General features: G+C 44.3%; 1 protein-coding gene across 1 annotated transcript in view; it reads right to left on the reverse strand.

The window, feature by feature from the left end:
* The window catches only part of CFAP300 (cilia and flagella associated protein 300), a 96,413-nt gene that overhangs the window by 31,333 nt on the left and 44,680 nt on the right, over positions 1-20,400 (reverse strand). The window contains exon 5 of the mRNA XM_082244387.1: positions 17,949-18,121. Coding sequence (XP_082100513.1) covers positions 17,949-18,121 — 173 coding nt within the window. The remainder of the gene's footprint in view (positions 1-17,948; positions 18,122-20,400) is intronic.

Here is a 20,400-nt window from a genome sequence, read left to right on the forward strand (position 1 = left end):
AAGTGGTTAATGGATAGTTCACCTTCACCAAAAAACTGTCTATGCAGATAAGGGGTGCCTGTAAATGAAAACCAACTGTGCAGCTTTATTGAAGTACAGCCAATGGATGTCAAGACAAGTCTCATCATTGGAGGAGAGCAATACAAAGAGAACAAGATACTTTTCCATACAACTACATGGTACAGCAGGCACATATCAGGAATTTGAAATGTTGGGTTTATATATTCTTTAAGCTGGCAAAACATGTAGAAAATGTTGGCTGGCTCTTCAAGAACCAACTGCAATTAGAGCAATGGGAGGCCCTTGTAAACAGGTGCTTACTGAGATCTTACAGTGTTGGTCGTGCTCCTTATTTTCTGGGTTAGGTGTACTTTCAATATGTGAGCTGCACTGTTTAATTATTGGTGCCCAGCAGAAATGGTACTGTTTGGTGGGTAATGCTGGCCATACATGTTCAATTTTATTGTACTATTTTCCTTTAGATTTACCCTAAACTATGTAGTGCAAGGGCCTGCCTAATTGGATACAATTTTAAGTTGTTTCATTTTGACCTTCTATTATATGTTTTTTGGTAAATCTAAAAGAAAATTTTACCAGAAAATTGAATGTATGAAAATGTATGGCCAGCCTAAGGTTTTTCTCTGCTAACCAGGTTTTCCTGGGGCTTATCTAAAGACTCCCACCCTCTGCTGGCCAAAAGATATCAAAAAGGAGAACTCTATCTAGGTCTAGGCTGTCCTGCTGTCTCTATGATGGGCAGAGAAAGAGAGTAATGTTGAGGATGTAATTGCCACTTTGCTACTTTACCACCCCTTGTTGGGGCCCAGCCAGGGTTCCAAGGGATATGGACTTGGCTGCTAAATGGACTAAAGGACGCTCTCATCTATTTAAAGTGGTTGTAAATATGAAATATGAACAAAGTATATCCCTCTATAGCAGCGGTTCTCAACCTGTGGGTCGCGACCCCTTTGGGGGTGGACGACCCTTTCACAGGGGTCGTCTAAGACCATTGGAAAACACATATTTCCGATGGTCTTAAGCAGGAAACGCAGCGCGGCACTGGCACCTGAAAAAAAAATGGCCGTGGCTGGCCCGACAGGTACACTGCGCATGCGCCGCTGCATAAACAGCCTCAAAGCATGATGCTGCCACCACCATGCTTCACTGTGGTTATGGTGTTCTTTTGGTGATGTGCGTGTTGTTTTTGCACCAAACATATCTTTTGGAATTATGGCCAAAATGTTCAACCTTGGTTTCATCAGACCATAACGCATTTCCCAAATGCTTTTGGGAGACTTCAGATATGTTTTTGCAAAATTTTGCAAGGCTTGGATGTTTTTCTTTGTAGAAAAAGGCTTCCGTCTTGCCACTCTACCCCATAGTCCAGACATATGAAGAATACGGGAGATGGTTGTCACATGTACCACACAGCCAGTACTTGCCAGATATTCCTGCAGCTCCTCTAATGTTGCTGTAGGCCTCTTGGCCGCCTCCCTGACCTGATGATGACTGTCTTCACAGTGTTCCATGGTATATCTAATGCCTTGGAATTTCTTTTGCATCCTTCTCCTGACTGATACCTTTTAATGGTCAGGAAAGACCTACTAGAACAGCCAAACCTTATTTGGGGTTAAACAGAGGCACTTTAAAATGATGACAGGTGTGTACTGACTCCTATTTAACTACCTCCCACCCGGCCATAGTACATATACGGCCGGGCGGGAGTCTCGTCCTTCTGAATGGACGTTCCGGAACGTCCTTCAGAAGGAGAGAGATCGCGCCACCACGGGCACGCGCAGCGGCGCGATCTCGATGTGCCTGTGTCCCTCGGACACAGAGCGACATCATTCGGCAGGAGGGCCCTGTGATTGGCCCTCCTGATCACATGACGGCTGTGTCCAATCACAGCCGTCGTGTAATGTAAATAGAGCCGTTGTAACGGCTTCGATCTCTTCTCCTCCTGACAGATCCTGTCAGTGAGGAGAAGATCAGAGGATCGGTGCTGCTGCGGGGGTGATCAGTGAGTATTTCTAATTACTCACTGATCACAGGGGGGGTCTGTGCTGGTAATCAGAACATTGATTACCAGTGCAGCCCGGGGGGGGGGGGGTGCCACTAAGCCACCAGGGATGCCCACCCATGACCACCAGGGATGCCCACTATGGCCACCAGGGATGGCAAGCAGGGCTCAGAGAGCCCCCCAGTGCCCTCCCTATCAGTGTTGCCCACCAATGGCATCTATCAGTGCTGCCCACCAGTGCCATTATTGCCATCTATCAGCGCCGCCCACCAGTGCCCATTATTGCCCACCAGTGCTGCCTATCAGTGCCCATCAGTGCCCCCCATCAGTGCCACCCATCAGTGCCGATCAGTGCCGATCATTGCCGCCCAACAGTGCCACTATCAGTGCCCATCAGTGCCGCCAATCAGTGCCCATCAGTGCTGCCTATCACTGCCCATCAGCGCTGCCTATCAGTGCCCACAAATGCTGCATATCAGTGCTATCTATCAGTGCCACATATCAGTGCCCATCAGTGCTGCATATCAGTGCTACCTATCAGTGCCCATCAGTGCTGCATATCAGTGCCACCCCATCAGTGCCACCCCATCAGTGTCTCCTCATCAGTGCCTGTCAGTGCGGCATCATCAGTGCTCATCAGTGCAGGAAAAAACATATCTATTTACAAAATTTTATAACCTAAACAAAAAACCTTTTTTTTTTTTTTTCAAACTTTTCAGTCTTTTTTTATTTGTGCACCAAAAAAGAAAAAACCTGATGGTGATCAAATACCACCAAAAGAAAGCTCTATTTGTGGGGAAAAAATGACACAAATTTGGTTTAGGTACAGCGTTGCATGACCGCGCAATTGTCATTCAAATTGCAACAGCGCTAAAAGCTGAAAATTGGTCTGGGAAGGAAGGGGGTTTAAGTGCCCTGTATTGAGGTGGTTAACACGAGTTTGAATGTGATTGCTTAATTCTGAACACAGCTACATGCACAGCTCTAGGTGGGTGTGCACACTTATACAACCACATTATTTTAGTTTTTTATTTTTACCTACCCCCTAAAAGATTTCAGTTTGTTTTTTAATTGAGTTGTACAGTTTATAGGTCACATTAAAAGGTGGAAAAAGTTCTGAAATGATTTATGTTTGTCTAAATTTTTTTACATCACAGAAAGCTGACATTTTAACGGGCGTGTGTAGACTTTTTAAATCCACTGTACCTATATGTCGGCTCGTGCTCTGGGTCTGGGGCGCGCGCACACGCTGCTGGCGACCTGCTCCTGCTGTGATTGGACACAGTGGGAGCCAATACATTTAATTTTTTACATTTTTTTTACTGGGTATGTTTTATAGCATGAAGTAAAAATATAATTTATTTTTCAAAATTGTCAGCCTTTTTTGTTTATAGCGCAAAAATTTAAAACCGCAAAGGTGATCAAATACTACCAAAAGAAAGCTCTATTTGTGGGAAATAAAAGGACATACATTTTATTTGGGTACAGCGCCGCGGGTCCTTGCAAATGTCAGTTAAAGTAACACAGTGCCGTCCGTATTGCAAAAAAAGGCCTGGTCATTAAGGGGGTAAAACCTTTGGGGGCTGAAGTGGTTAAGAGCACTAAGTGTCATTTCTGTCTGCTGCTTTGTTCCTCTACTATCTGCATGAGTCACTCCTAAAAAGTTTTTTTTACATCAAGTGAAAAATGGTGACAGGGGAGGGACCTCCAGCTGATTCACAGCCTTAGTTCTGTTCCTGTGTGCTGTGTGGAGGAGGCGTGTTACTTCCCTCTAATCAGCTTTCCTCACTGAGCTCTGCAGAGTGTAACTTCAGCCCCCCCCCCCCCCCGTTTTTTCTTTACTCTCAGATAAGCTTTATAATTCAGAACTATGAACTGATAAAAAGAAGAAGAAGACTCCAGATAAACAGGTACAACTTACGTAGGAGGAATGGTTTCATCTCTGTGTATCACCTGAGGCCAGTCACTTCACTGGGCATATGTAAGAATTTACAAACACTTTAAAGGAGTTGTAAAGGTAGAAGGTTTTTTATCTTAATGCATTCTATGCATTAAGATAAAAAAACCTTCTGTGTGTAGCAGTTCCCCTCAGCCTCCATAATACTTACCTGAGCCCCCTCTCTATTCAGAGGTGTCCACGAGTCCCTCGGCTGTCAGGGACTCTCCCTGCTGATTGGCACCAGACACAGCAGCAGCGACATTAACTCCTGCTGCTGTCAAAGTCAGTTAGCCAATCAGGAGAGAGAGCGGGTGGGGCCGAACGGCAGCTCGGCTCTCGTGCCCCCATAGCAAGCTGCTTTCTGTGGGAGCACTCGACAGGAGGGAGGGGCCAGAATCAGCGAAAAAGGGACCCAAGAAAAGGAAGATCCAGACTGCTCTGTGCAAAACCAACTGCGGAGCAGGTAAGTATAACATGTTTGTTATTTTGTTTTAAAAAAAACGCGAGACTTTACAATCACTTTAAGGGATGATCACCTCATGGGGCAAAAGGGAACACAAAAAGGGGCATTTAAAGTTGTATTAAAGATTCCACTTTTTAAACATACAAAAAAAAAACAAACATGTCATACTTACCTGCTCTGTGCAATAGTTTTGCACAGAGCAGCACCGATTCTCCTCATCTCGGGTCCTTCACCAGCGCTCCTGGCTCCTCCCTCCTACTCAGTGCCCCCAGAGCAAGCTGCTTGCTCTGGGGGCACTCGTGCATACTTACTACTAAACCCCACTCTATGCCTAATAAGAAACACAGAGCGTGACTTGGCCCCACCCCCTCCTCACTGGCTGTTATTGACATTGCCATTGGCTCCTGCTGCTGTGTCTCAGTCAATGAGAAGGGAGAGACCCAGGAGAGCCGCTACTCGTGTGCACAAAGGCGGATTGGGATCAGGCTCAGGTAAGTATTAAGGGGGGGGCTGGGGGAAGTTCTGCACACTGGACATTTTTTAACTTCATGCATTCACCTTCAGCCTTCGCAACCATTTTAAAGGACTTTGTAAAAGAATGTGCCTGGAAGATGTTGCTGAGAACTGCTATCTGTTCAATTAACAGCTACAGCAAAGAGTTTTAAAGTTAAGCCAATCTGCCTGGTCTGAAGTCACTAAAGGGGTGCATGCATGGTGTATCAAAGAACAGAGCTTGGAAGGTGGGTTGAAGTGGAGTCAATGGGGACACATTACAAAGGTGTAACCTGCAGTAGAAGAAGAAGAGGCTATACTGCACTTGCTATGGACAACTGGAGTAATGTTGGGTGCTTAAAAATCCAGCCAGCAGGAGTCTTGGTGACTTGGCATGGGTGACAGAGGGCCCTGGTAGAGAGGGGGTTTACAAGCTTGGTCTCCTCCCTAGTGATTGGTCCCCCCCCAATCCAGGGACTGACATAGTGGCATGGGGTATCCCATGTAGCTCACTGGAAGAGTCATGGAAGAGAAGTAAAGAGATTGAGAAGCCTCTGGAATATGTGAAGAGATGTCCGGGAGAAGACTTATAGTGTCACTGGGAGTGAGGCGACACGTCGGGCTGTGCTTGTGGAGTTGCGGAAAGTGAAACATACACAAAGGGTTAAGTGTGCAAAAGGAACCAGCCCACTTCTAAGCTAGAGTGATGCCTTAATGCAGATTTCACGTGACCGCAGCCTTAGCCGCTAGGTTCAGGCATTAGTGAGCGTTGTACTGTGACAGGGTCCGGAGAGTTACATAGTTACATAAATAGTCAGGTTGAAAGAAGACACAAGTCCACCTGGCTCAACCAATAAAAAAAAAACAGTAAAGAAAACCCATCCATGTAAAGTAAAGGCAGTTTGGGACTTTAAATGAGACACAAGCTGGGTAAAGCAATGCGTCTCCATCCCTGTGATGGAAATTAAGGAAAAAAGGTTGGGACTTTGAATGAGGTGCATGAGAACAACCGGCCCGAACAAAAAATACTTACCGACCAGTCTGCTAACAAACCGAATCAACCTGTCCAACAATGTAGGTTAAAAACAGGGGTTTAGTTAAAGCGGAGTTCCGGGCACAGATCTCATTTTTTGATGAACATACCCCCGGGACAGTCAGGGCTAGCACATTCCACAATGGCTAGCCTCTGATCTGTCCCGGTTCGCACTTACCTGCAAGAAGAAATACTTACTTTGAAAATTTCTTCCACAGCGTTTCCATCTCTCTTGTGGGCAGCTGAAGCCAGCGCGGTCCTCTTCGGTGTCTTCTTCCGCGTCTTCTTCTCCCAGAATGCGCCGCACCGGCCCCTCTCGTCACTTCCGGGGCGGCGCCGCATTCCTAAACAGCTTCTGGGCATGCCCAGAAGCTGTTTAGCAGGGGAATGCGGCGTCGCCCCTGAAGTGACGTGCGGGGCCGGTGCCGTCGCATTGATTCCTGGGAGCGAGGACGTTCAGCTCCCAGGAATCATCGCGAGGCAGGAAGTGACGGGGTGAGCCTTGGCGCTGGAGGAGGAAGTACCCTGAGGTGAGTATTTACGATCTTCGATTACAAGGTGAGTGTAAAAAAAAAAAAATATATAACTATCCAATTCCTTTTCAGGTTATGTGTAGCTAGCGGAGGGGCAAAAAAAAAAAAATACAGATTTTGTGGCCGGAACTCCGCTTTAACACACATTTGCAAACGTATGTGTAAGCTGCAAGGCCCCTTCACGGCACCCTGTATAACTTGCAGTCCTAACACTACTAATTAAAAACCCAACCATACAATCCCATATACACAATCCTATACCCGCAGTTGATCCAGAGGAAGGCGTAAAAACCCCAGCAAAGCATGATCCAACTTGCTACAGAAGGGGAAAAAAATTTCTTCCTGATCCCCCGAGAGGCAATCAGATATTCCCTGGATCAACTTTACCTAATATTAGTATCCATTTATATTATTTACACCCAAGAAAAAATCCAGGTCTTTTTTAAAGCAATCTAGTGAGCTAGCCAGAACCACCTCTGGAGGGAGTCTATTCCACATTTTCACAGCTCTTACCAGGACTGGGACAAAAATTAGGCCCGGGCATTTTGGACTGAGCAGCCCGGGAGGGGGGGGGGGGGTGACAGGGGCGTGGCGTTCCAGGATGTGTGGATTCAATTACGGTACCTTTTTTAGTTTAATCTGACAGACTGGGTCCAATTTAGATCAGAGCTGCCATATGATGCTGTTTTTTTTGTCTTACTTTAAATCCTGTTTTGATGGTTGAGTCCTAAAAATACTTCATATAAAGTAACTGCTGTAAACCACTTGAATAATAGTAAGAAATCAAGTGAGCTTTGCACCTTCACAAATCAGATCACCCCAATTCCTGCACCTTCACACCTCAGATCACCCCAATTCCTGCACCTTCACACATTAGATCAGTCCCAATTCCTGCACCTTCACACCTCAGATCACCCCAATTCCTGCACCTTCACACCTCAGATCACCCCAATTCCTGCACCTTCACACCCGAGATCACCCCAATTCCTGCACTATCACACCTCAGATCAGCCCCAATTCCTGCACTATCACACCTCAGATCAGTCCCAATTCCTGCACCTTCACACCTCAGATCAGCCCCAATTCCTGCACCTTCACACCTCAGATCACCCCAATTCCTGCACTATCACACCTCAGATCACCCCAATTCCTGCACTATCACACCTCAGATCACCCCAATTTCTGCACTATCACACCTCAGATCACCCCAATTTCTGCACCTTCACATCTCAGATCAGCCCCAATTCCTGCATCTTCACACCCCAGATCAGCCCCTGGTAGGCTGGCACTGGCAGCAACAATTTTATTCAAATAAGGATTTCTTCTGCAAATAGCCTGGCAGGCTGGCACTGGCAGCAAATATTTTATTCAAATCAGGATTTCTTCTGCAAATAGGCTGGCATCAGAGTCAGACAATTACCAAAACCAATGTCATCATGTCACCTATGTGAACCCACTATTAGGGATAAGAAAATAGTGAATCAATGAGTAGGGTGGGGTGGTATGTGCTAGAGAAGAGCAAAGTGATGGGGTGCAGAGAAAATTTGAATATTCTAGGCTGTGTGGGGACAGGACAGAAGAGCTAAAAGCAAACTGGGATGGAAAGGGTGTAAGATCAGTGTGTGGAATGCTGAGCTGAGACCAGAGGCTGTAGGACAAGTGTTGTAGAGATTTATAGACAGAACAGATAAGAGAAGAACAAAAAATCAACAGGGCAGAGAAGCAAGGAGGATCGGTGTGGCTTTACTGGATTACATTCACTGCATGTCAGACAGTCTTATCTTTGTGACTGATGAGTGAGAGCCGCAGCCTACTGGGAATATGCCCGGTCTTCCCTATGGCCAGTCCGGGCCTGGCTCTTACAGTGAAGAAACCTTTCCGTATTTGGAGACTAAATCGTCTGTTTTCCTGTAGACATAAAGAGTGCCCCATTGTCCTCTGTGTTGACCTTAAAGTGAATAACTTAACACCAAGTTCACTATATGGACCCCTTATGTATTTATACATGTTGATTATATCCCCCCTTAATCTCCTCTTCTCAAAAGAGAATAAATTCAGTTCCTCTAATCTTTCCTCATAGCTGAGCTCCTACATGCCTTTTATCAGTTTGGTTGCCCAAACGTGAAGTAGATTGTGCTTGCTTCTAAGTCAGAGCACTGCCCTAATGATAATTTCACATGTCAGCAGCCTCCGCCTGTAAATGCAGGCATTAGCGAGCACAACTAGCAAATCCCCACTTAGTTGTGTTAAGCCCCACCCACACTATCAACACCCTACCGTCTAACATCCTTTGATCTGAAAATCAAAGGCACCGGGTGGAAAATTGCTAGCCGAATAGCAGGTGCATTCAATCAGATGCAGCCACTGTTCAGGTATTCTGACAGCTGTGGGTGTTGACTGTCAGAATATAATAGCTGGCAGCAGGAGATTCGTACATCCAGGCTGTTTAGTGTGGATGGAGGAACCAAGGGATTTTCTCACAGTGTGTATAGCCTGCTTTACCCAGTGTTTGCTAAAACCATTGTCCTTATTGAAGGCTTTACCTTCACCTCTTGTGCTGTCAACTGTAAACTAGCCTAACCTATTCAGTAACCACATACTATATATAAATCTTTGTTGTAGTTTTTAATTAAACTAACTCTGGGAAACACACAGTCCTCATCTACATAATTTATTCAAGTCTGTAAACCATTCATTCATAATCTACATATAGGTCACTGTTCTTTGAGGTTGTGCGGCTCATGTAGCAATATGTGCAAATCTGAATTATGCTGAGTCTAGAGCAGGGTGTGGAAGTGAGCAATAACAAGTTGAATGGAAGGTAAATGGCAGGTGCATCTGGCCTAGTTTCTCCTTCACTGTAAGAGCCAAAACAGTCTGTTTCTCACACCCACTGACTGCACATGTACTCTGTACTCCGTGAGAAGATGAACTGTGTAAATACAGAATCAGTGAACCAAACGCCAACTGTCCAATGCCATATTAGGAGGATTCATTGTTAAAGCCAAAGTTCAGCCTTATACACACAGCCTTCAGAAGGTGGTGCTCGGTGTGGATTCTCTATACCTTCCAAGTCTGGCCCAAAAATCAGGCCTGAAACAGGGTATTATGCTGGTTTTGCACTGCATGGCTTGAAAACAAACCCAAATTATGTAAACCCAAATCACTAAAATCTCATAATATTTTTATTATTATTATTTTACAGGATTTATAAATCACCAACAGTTTACATAGCTCTTTACAATATCAAGGAGAAACAGAGCAGTTACAAAACAATAAAATACAAGAGGGTTACAAGGGCCCTGTTCATAGCTTAAAATCTAACAGGGTGGGGCAAGTGGTACAAAAGGTTGTAACTGTAGGGGATGAGCTAATGGAAGTAATACAATATTAGTCTGAGGCTTGATAGGCTTCCCTGATGAGTTTTCAGGGATTGCCTAAAGCAGCCTTTTTCAACCAGGGTGCCCAGGCACCCTGGGGTGCCTTGAGGCTTCTTTAGGGTTGCCTTGGCAAAATGCCTAAAATTTACCCCAAAACTGTATATAAGTGGGTGGGTGGGTGGATTAAACCAGCCTTTTAGTTACACAAAGCCACAGGTTTCCATTGTACACCATTACAACCTTCTAGCTACCAACCTCCTAACAACCAATGACATCATCAGTTGATAAGGAGGATGTCAGTTGCCTGCATATCATCCTTTGTTTGACCCTCCCTTGCCTCTATCCACCAGCTTTGGGGTCTCAAAACTGAAGTAGAAGAGAACAACTGGAATACTTGTAAGTGGGTTTTCAACATGTATTGCTGCATTATGTAAAACTATCAGAATAGTTTTTACATTTTAGAATGGGGCGCCTCAAGACTGTCCATAATTCTGAAGGGTGCCTCAAGATTGTCCATAATTTTAAAGGGTGCCTTGACTGAAAAACGTTGAGAAACACTGGCCTAAAAGGCAGCCAGAGTAGGACAGATTGAGGTATAGAGTTTCAGAGGATGTGAGAGGCTCTGGAGAAGTCTTGGGAGGAGCAGACAGGACAGTTTAGGTGAGATTTGGAGACAAGATTGGTGATGTACAGTATCTCACAAAAGTGAGTACAACCCTCACATTTTTGTAAATATTTTATTATATCTTTTCATGTGACAACACTGAAGAAATGACACTTTGCTACAATATAAAGTAGTGAGTGTACAACTTGTATAACAGTATCAACAATGCCAACATGTACTATGACATACTGAAGCAGAGCATGATCCCCCTCCCTTCAAGGACTGGGTCGCAGGGCAGTATTCCAACATGATAACGACCCCAAACACACCTCCAAGATGACCACTGCCTTGCTAAAGAAGCTGAGGGTAAAGGTGATGGACTGGCCAAGCATGTCTCCAGACCTAAACCCTATTGAGCATCTGTGGGGCATCCTCAAATGGAAGATGGAGGAGCGCAAGGTCTCTAACACCCACCAGCTCTATGATGTCATCATGGAGGAGTGGAAAAAGACTCCAGTGGCAACCTGTGAAGCTCTGGTGAACTCCATGCCCAAGAGGGTTAAGGCAGTGCTGGAAAATAATGGTGGCCACACAAAATATTGACACTTTGGGCCCAATTTAGATATTGTCAATTGAGGGTGTACTCACTTTTGTTGCCAGCAGTATAGACATTAATGGCTGTGTGTTAAATTATTTTTAGGGGACAGCAAATTTACACTATTATACAAGATGTAGACTCACCACTTTACATGTAGCAAAATGTAATTTCTTTGGTGTTGTCACATGAAAAAATATATTAAAATATTTACAAAAATGTGAGGGGTGTATTCACTTTTGTGAGACACTGTAGCTCGAGGTGGAGTTGTGAATGGCTTTGTAAGTTGTTGTTAATATTTTGAATATAATTTGCTGGGTGATCGGAAGCCAGTGTAGGGATTGGCGGAGAGGAGTGGCAGACACTGAGCGGTTGGTAAGGTAGATGAGTCTGGCAGCAGCATTCATTATAGACTTAAGAGGAGATAGCCTATGAAGAGGTAGGCCTATGGGAAGGGAGTTGCAATAGTCAAGGCAAGAGATAACAATGGAGTGAATGAGTAGCTTGGTGGTTTTATTAGTTTAAAAGGGGCGAATTTTAGAGATGTTATAGAGGTGAAGTCTACAAGTTTTTGACGATTGGATTTGGGGGCTAAAAAGATAGGTCAGAGTTTAGGATTACACCTAGTATGGGGAGGGCATTAGGGGAGGGATTGATGGTTGCATTATTGATCTGGATGAAAAAGTAATGGAGAATGGCACGGGCGGGGGGGAATATTTTTAGCATAGTCTCAGAGATGCCCTCAAACGACTAGTATCATCTTACTAAGGAGATCTTTGCAGCAGGTCCAGCATCCAGAGTTATTTGGTAGCCACAAGAACTGCTACTGGCCACGGTGTTTAGGCTGGATCTAGCCATCCCACCAACTTGAGATGCACATATCCGATCCTTAATGTCCACTGTACTTGCTACATAGTTGGGTAAAAAGATACACGTTTTTCTAGTTCAACCAATCAAAAAAAAAAAAAAAATCAAATATAAGTGCTCATATAAGTATGATTTTTTCAGTTATTTGTTTGAACCAAATCCAGAAAAAGGAAACCAAGTGTTTTCAAATACTTGTATCTCAAGAATAAAGCCCAACTCCGGAAGAAAAATAGTTCTACCATTCTGTAGGGCTGTGCAACTACTCGTTTTTGTCTAAGGGATTGGAGATACACTTACCCAATTCTCTGATCCTCCCCGCACAAGACAGGTCCCCCCTCCCCGTGGTCTAGCGCTCTTGTGTGGTGGACTATTCCTGACGTAATCAAGCCCATAGTCTTGCTCTGGATGTGTAGACATCAGGAACAGTGGACTGGTTGGATCATGGAAAGCAACGTTTGCTAGTGGAGTGGAGGATTGGGTGAGTATACAGTTTTCTCCTCTCCCCTGGGCAAATTGAGCAGTTGACCCATGCGGTGCGGGCACGAAAATTATTTTTTTTTGCCCAGAGTTGGGCTTTAATTCAGTTAGTTACATAAAGGTTTTATCAATATTTTTTACTTTCCTACTACCATCACCAATGGGCAACATGGTAGAACACTTTCCTGCTAGTACCCATAGCTTAACCTCTAACTCAACGCTAACGTTCCCCATTGAAATCTGAACTGCATGTTTGCATACTCACCTCTACTGTGTTAAGATCCAGACTAACCTTTCTTAGCTAAAAGATATCGATACCAGTCTGCATCCCGGGCCAACCACTCCCAGGTGATCACTTCATCAAGGATTACATGTAAGCGGCCGTTATAAGCTGCAAGAGCCGGCAGCCTCACATTGCTTTCAATGGGGTTGCCTCCCACAGCTAATCACTAGGAACCCCTGCTGGGGTTCTGAGAATAATCGGTGTCAGGCCCATTCGCAAGTTTGAATGTTGCCTTAAAAGCATCACAATCCACTGTTTCGAGATTTCAGGTTACTTATACTAGAAGTATTGAAAAAAAAAACACAATTACAACTCTTGCACAAGGACTTAATTTACTGATGTTTATATGTAGGAGTGCCGACAACAGGTGGGTGGTGACGTCACTCATAGGCTTACTGTGGGGCATCCATTAACGGCTGCATCTCCCCTCCCCTGAAGCTGGCTACTGGGAGTCGATTATGTGATCACACCAAAGCTCTCTGAGAATAGGAAAGTATAACCCTCTTCCTTCTACAGGGAAGTTAGTATAGGTGTTAGAAAGGAACAGTTTTAATCTTAGGTAGGCAGCCCATAGATGATTTGATTTTCTTTCCTTCCACCATGGAAAAAGAAAAATCGCTCGAAATCTCTCCCACAGTGCTGTTGTGTTCTGCTGGCGGGGGAGGGCGAGGAGCCTTCCCAAGCAGCAGGCAGTGCCATCTTAAGAGCATTAAAGGGCCCCGAGCAATGCAGTGCACTGGGGCCCTGCCTACACCTATCACCCACGAGAATAAAAATGCAAATTATCAATAAGGCTTTATTTATTGGTACAGCAGTGCAAGGCTAATGACAGCTTCCAAGTTCGGCAGCTGGGTCCGGTGAACACACACACGGATGGGAGTCAGACTCGACTGTCCTGTGTGTGCCTTTTTCCTGCAGTTGTGGGCTCCCCCCCATGGCCCAAGTGGCTTGACAGCAGTGCAGGGCCCACAGGCGCTTGCCATCTCTAGGTATGGCGGCAGGATGCACACGAGAATCGAGACTAATGCTTGGCTGGGGCTGGGTCACTGAGCAGGTGGGGCCCCCCTGGGAAAGTGGGGCCCCCGGGCAACTGCCCAGCGTGCCCATTCGGTAAGATGGCCCTGGCAGCAGAACATGATTACTGCTGGTGGTAGCGCACTCTGGCAGCTGTTTAGCCCAATGTGAACTCTGCCTTAAAGAAGAGGCAATATACTTACCCTATCGACAGCCCATGTGTTGAAACATCACAACTTTGCTGCTCCCTGGATGGGGTAGAATACCTGCTGCCATGCTGCATGCATCCCTCTTGCTGGCTTATTATTCTGCACACTGAAGGGTCTAATGCCTGCAGTTGGCAAGGAGGGCAGGGAGCCTTCCTGACCAGCAGAACATGATTACTGCTGGTGGTAAAGCACTCTGACAGCTGTCCAGACCAGTGTGAACTCACCCTTAAAAGAAGAGGCAATATATTTACCCTATTGTCAACCCATGTGTTGAAACATCACAACTTTGATACTCCCTGGATGGGGTAGAATACCTGCTGCCACGCTGCATGTATCCCTCTTGCTGGCTCGTTATTCTGCACACCGAAGGTTCTAATGCCTGCAGCGGCCAGGGAGCAGTATTTTAACACACAGGCCACCAGAAAAACGTATATTGCCTCTTTCAAAGGTTGGCTATTGTGTACAAAAGGTGATGACAGGGTCACTTAAATGATTATTTTAACCTATACATAACTGGATTAAAGGGATTACAGTTGGGTTTCATGAGCACTGGATAAAGACTTCAAAAGATTGTGAAAGTAAAGAAAAATGTAAGTGTATGGATAAATCAAAAACGCAAAAAAAATGAATTTATTTAAACAAATGCCTCCAGCCAAAATCATGACGAAGAAGCTTGTTATCGCTAATGTTCCATGCGCATCGAGCGGCCCAGGAGTTTACTCTCAGCTGATATGTTCCTGATTTGCCCACCACATCTATAAACACGGCATGGAGGTCTGGTGAAAGAGCAGCGCGGCCGGATTCCAGCGCTCGGGCCATTTCAGCAGGCTTATGGGGCACAGATGCTGCAAAAGTCTGGGAAAATTTCGAGCTGAATGGAAGCTATTATGTGTGAGGCTGCCTGTGAATGTGTACAAGGCAGGTTTCATATAATGAAGCACATACGAGCCTTGCACTACTTCCTTCCATTTCCTTTTTAAATAAAGTTTGCAGAACTTGTGATGAAAGTGAACAGCAACCCCTGAACCTTTTATTTTTCACTCCTTTTTTCCAGCATAAGTCACTTATGGGATCCTACGTTTGAGATGAAAGGTTCACTTAGAGGGCATGTTTGCTATTTCAACTTTCACAAGGTGTCCAGATATAGCAAGCTATAGATGTGTTTTCTTAACGTAATAATTGGCCGCATTAACCCGCTCGCAATCACGGAGCACAAAAATGACGCTAGAAAAATAAACACGATTTCTAGGTAATACCAACCCAGGAATAACATGGTGGCAGCACTTGAGATGTACAGGCCGTTGTGGAAGGAATTGTTTATTCAAAATCACAAGCAAAAAGTTTCAAGGTTGCCTGATTTACACAAAGACCCCTTTATATTTATTTTGTTCAGTTAGCTCTTTAATTAGCTAAATTGTCCTCATTAAAATCTCTGTCCTCCCACTTCTTCCCATCTGTTTCCCGTTTCCCACTGCATTAGGTTATTAAAGAGGGATTGTGAATCGGCTTTGTTAAAACTGCAACCTCTACTAAAAAAAAAAAAAAAAAAAAGAAAAAAATGAATCATAAATCATAAGACTGATGTGAATCTGCAATGTATATGTAAAGCGCTGCGTAAATTGACAGCGTTATATAAGTACCTGAAATAATAATAATAATCATAAGCCATAGAGAGAAAAGACCAAGCAGATCCATACACACCATTGAATCCATTGTTTAAAAAGGAAAACTACACTTTTGCCAATCAATCTATAATTGCTACATAAGCTATTTTATAATTTTAAATATATGTAAACCTAATTACAGAAAAAAGAATACAAGCTTTAAAATGTTAATTTTTATGTATATTGTGTATTCATTACATTTTCAGGTCTCTCTTATGGGGAGAGAAATAATCAAATGGTCATTACAGAAGTAAAAGAGTTGTACATTTTTCATACATTAACCTTTTTGCTGCCAGAGCCACCTCATCCCTTTAAACCCAAACACATTAATTACACAGGTTCTGAGACTAATTTATTGCAGATAATGCACCAAGTGAGCACAATTATCCCCTTATCAGCCACATAACCTGTGTAATTAATGTGTGTTTGGGTTTAAAGGGATGAGGTGGCAACCCTCGTGTATAGGCGCCCCCGACGTGTGCATTTATGTTTGTACGTGTGTGTGTGTGTGTGTGTGTGTGTGTAAGTATGTGAAGGTGGTGGGGGCTAAAAAATGTTGGGGGAGTGGGGGGGGGGGGGTTAAGTGCTTGGATGTAACTTTTTTAAAAACATTTTTAATAAACTTTTTTTTTGCATCACATGACAAAAAGTAACCTATGTGATGTATTTTTTGGTGACAGATTCTCTTTAATGAGACATCAGGGGTCCTTCAATGAATCTAATGGAGTGCAGATCACATTGCATGTGATTCTCTCCTAGCCATACAGGCTGGGGGCAGTGACACCTAGACATGGAAGCGATGCTTTACACATCGGTTTTGGGTCAGTATCAGGAAAGGAGGGATCGGCAAATGGACGTTTACCTGCCATGTTGTTCCTGGGTCCACTGATGGGCATGTGGACCCCGGAAAACATGGCGGGGCATGCACAAGGGGAGGACCTGCAGTAAGAAGGGTGTGTGGAAGTGCTCTGATAGCCGACAGTCTGTTTGTCAAATTTATACACAGTTTTACCAGTGTATGGGCTCTTTCACACGGGCGATCCGATCAGATCCGCCTGTCAGTTTTTTAGGCGGATCTGATCGGATCCTCCATGCAGCTCTATGGGGCAGCGGATGTCAGCGGAGACACCTCCGCTGACACCCGCTGCCATCCGTATCCGATCCTGTCCGTGAAATCTGGAAGGATGGAAACCCTATTTTTCCATCCGTTCAGGGATCGGATCGGATGAGAGCGGACAGGCGGTCCACTCTCATCCGATCCCCCATAGATTGCAGCGGGGGCTGTGACACCTCCCTCTCCGCACTGCAAGCGGAGACGGAGCTGTCATCCGCCGGCTCAGCGGGGATCGGCGGATCGATCCCCGCTGAGCAGCACGGATCCGCCTACGGAGGCGGGCCGTGTGAAAGAGCCCTAAATGTGACAAACCATTTCTACAGCAGTGGCAGTAAAAGGGCTGATATTACATGACCCACTTTTCAGCAACATAAGTCAACCAGATACAATATATAACAATTCAAACCCCTTTTGTAATAAAGTATTGTGATTTTGTAATCTGAAGTATTAACTGTAAAAAATTAGGATGCCCACATTCTTATGGGGTCATGGTAATGTAACTTTTGAATTGATATTAATCATTTTTAAATTGTCAGCTTTCATTAAAATATAATCTGGTGATCCTGCCATGAAGGTCCTTCCTGTTATGAGGTGACAGCTGCCTCCTATATTGTCACCCGGTCACCTGTGCCCCTGGTGGAAACTACAAGTAGCTGTGCCAACACACATTAGGTAGGCATGGTCCACCATTGTCACTGGAAGGCCAAGCCAGAGCAATGATGTGCAGCCATTGCTGGAGTGCATGCTTGTAGACAGGAATTGACTAAAGGAGGCTTTCAATGGAGACTACAAGTGGCCATGTTAACACAAGCTACGCAGGCATGGTCCATTGTTGTCACCATCAGGAAAACCACCCCGAGAAATACCCACTAAAGCAGGGGTCCCAAACTGGCAGCCCTCCGGCTGTTGCAGAACTACAAGTCCCATCATGCCTCTGCCTATGGGAGTCATGTTTGTAACTGTCAGCCTTGCAATGCCTCATGGGAATTGTAGTTCTGCAACAGCTGGAGGGCCACCAGTTTGAGACCCCTGCACTAAAGTAAAGGTCATTTAGCTAGGTTACATTTTAAAATTTGATCAACTGCTCTAAATTGGACTAAATTGGAATAATTTCACGAATGCAGCCACAGCATCTGGTATTAAACAATAAGACGAAGCACAAAAAACAAAAGGGCAGCCAATCTAATTCAGTCAAGTTGGTGTCTATGGGTTATACCATTGAGAAAGTTTAACAGTTATGTAAAAGGCTTACCAGTCTTACCTTAGCAACTCCTTGTACATTGATTTGGTTGTATCTAGATACGGATTAATCACATCTTCAAACTGACAGACTGCCCCACCAAGGCAAAGATGTTTGAAAAGCAGGAAAATAAACTGTTCTCTATCTGATGGGCTGAAAATGTCAAACTTCTCAGAGTCTTCAACAAGAAGGACCTAAAGTGAGAAAACACTCATAGCTTTAAAGATGTACTCCTTCTTTAACCAATTGGACACATAGGTCATCTGCAATTTTAGAAGAACAATATTGTTTGTGTGAAAAAAATCTCCTGTTTATGGGTTCCCTATGCCTCTATTCAACACACTTAGAAGATGTTTGAGGGGCAGTGAGGGGGTGTTATGTCATCCCCTCACTGTCTGTTTTAACCCCCCAAAAGCCCGCACCACCGCCGCAACCCATTAACTTCAAAGGGTTGCATCTGGCAGGTGGTACTAGCTGCCGAACGCAACAAGGGAGATAGTTTTTTCCACTCCACTGTGGTCACAGCATGTCTATACCCATGTGTGACTAAAGCCCCGTACACACGATCAAATTATCGAACGATCTGTCGTCCATTTTTTGTGGCATGCTAGTCTGATGTGGAAAGTGAAGAGGTTATTTTCATACGAATTTTCCTGTACGACAGAATTCTACTTCAGAAGTGATGTCATGTGTTGGATTGCTTTGTATGTGTTCTTTCGTCTCTGAGCATGCCTAGTCTTGCTCTTAAGATTTCTTTCCGTGGAAATCTGTACTAATGAGACGAAAATGGGACTTTTATAGCCTGCACATCAGGATTTTTTCGGACGAAAAGTCTGAGTTGGCTGTGGAAAGCACCATACTAACAATCCGAAAATCGGCAGATTGGTCGTCGGACGAATTTTCCCTTCAGATTTTCTTATCGTGTGTACGGGCCTTAACTCTGCACCTTGAGAGGGGAGTGGGGAGAAAAAAACACAACTCAACCGCCTGTTTTAACTCCCTACAACCACAGGTGTAAACAAGGCTTTAGGGAGATTCATCCTCTCTATTTGCCTAATATCCTCTCTATTTGCCTGATTACCATTATCACCAAAAGTGAAAGTAAATTCCAAAATTTTGAGTGGGCACCAGAAAAGTAATAGAAAGGAACTCTTAAAAAGGGAACACTAGTTCTGGTGACCCTGGTCTTGTTGCGGCAGGAAATACAAGGAAATCTCCCCAGTGGGACTCATGGGAAAAAAAAATCTTGAGAGGGGTTTTAATACTCCCCTACTCTATCAAAAAATGGAAAAAAAGTCTCACCATCAGTTCTACATTACACAATTCAGTAAAAGCTGGATGTGTAAAAATGTATCATGTTTTCTATGCCTGTGTCTGCCAGTGTTTGATGCAGCAAAAATAATAAAGTTGGCTATGGCTGACTCTTACTACCTGCAAACTCAAAACTGGGCCTGACTACTCCAAGAGACAGCAAAATAAAGGATGGCTCTTAAAGCACAGAGTGCAATGATAAACCTGAAGAAGGAGAATTAAACATAATGTTAAATGTTTTATTTTTTTAGACATATGCTGTATTTATTCTAGTTAGAATTTAGCTGTTCATTCTCCTGACAGAGACCTGTCTCACCCATCTGTGCCCTCAGGCCTAATTCACACAAATGCAATTTCAGATGCAACTTGAGTCACACAGAATTTCGTGGCACTGCAAATCACATTATTCTCTATGGTGGTGCCCATTCACATCAATGCAGCATAGCAGAGTGTATTTTGGGAAAATGATCCTGTGTTGCTTTGGTGCAGTTGCGGCATGATTTCTGGCTCTGTAGACTTCAAGGGAAACGCACAAAAATTGCATGTACATACATTTTTGCAGGTTGATAAGGCTAATTTACAGCCAGCATTCAGTTCCCTACCAAAAATTGCAGTAGTATCAAAAATGCACCAAAAATGCAACTAAATCTCTCTGAAAATTGGATCAAAAGGTGCAGGTTCACTAGCCTCAGAATGGCAAAACCATTCAAAAGGTCCAGGGGAACATGTCCTTATATTCACATTATTAGACAAGGGCATGAAGTACATTGCTCTAAAAATTTAAAGGAACACTTTTTAATCAGAGAATAGCATCAAGTCAAATAAACTTCTGGGATATTGATCTGGTCAGTTAAGTAGCAGAGGGGGTTGTTAATTTCATTAACACCAAAGCAGCTGAAACTGATTAACGAATGGTTTTGCAGGTGGAGGCCGCTGACATTTTTTTCCCTACTCATCTTTTCTGACTGTTTTTCACTAGTTTTGCATTTAGCTAGGGTCAGTGGCACTACTGGTAGCATGAGATGATATCTGGACCCTATAGAGGTTGCACAGGCAGTCCAACTCTTCCAGGATGGCACATTAATACGTGCCATTGCCAGAAGGTTTGCAGTGTCTCCCAGCACAGTCTCAAAAGCATGGAGGAGATTCCATGAGACATGGA

This window comes from Pelophylax lessonae (genome assembly GCF_965119305.1).
Source record: "Pelophylax lessonae genome assembly, chromosome: 2".
Classification (NCBI taxonomy): domain Eukaryota; kingdom Metazoa; phylum Chordata; class Amphibia; order Anura; family Ranidae; genus Pelophylax; species Pelophylax lessonae.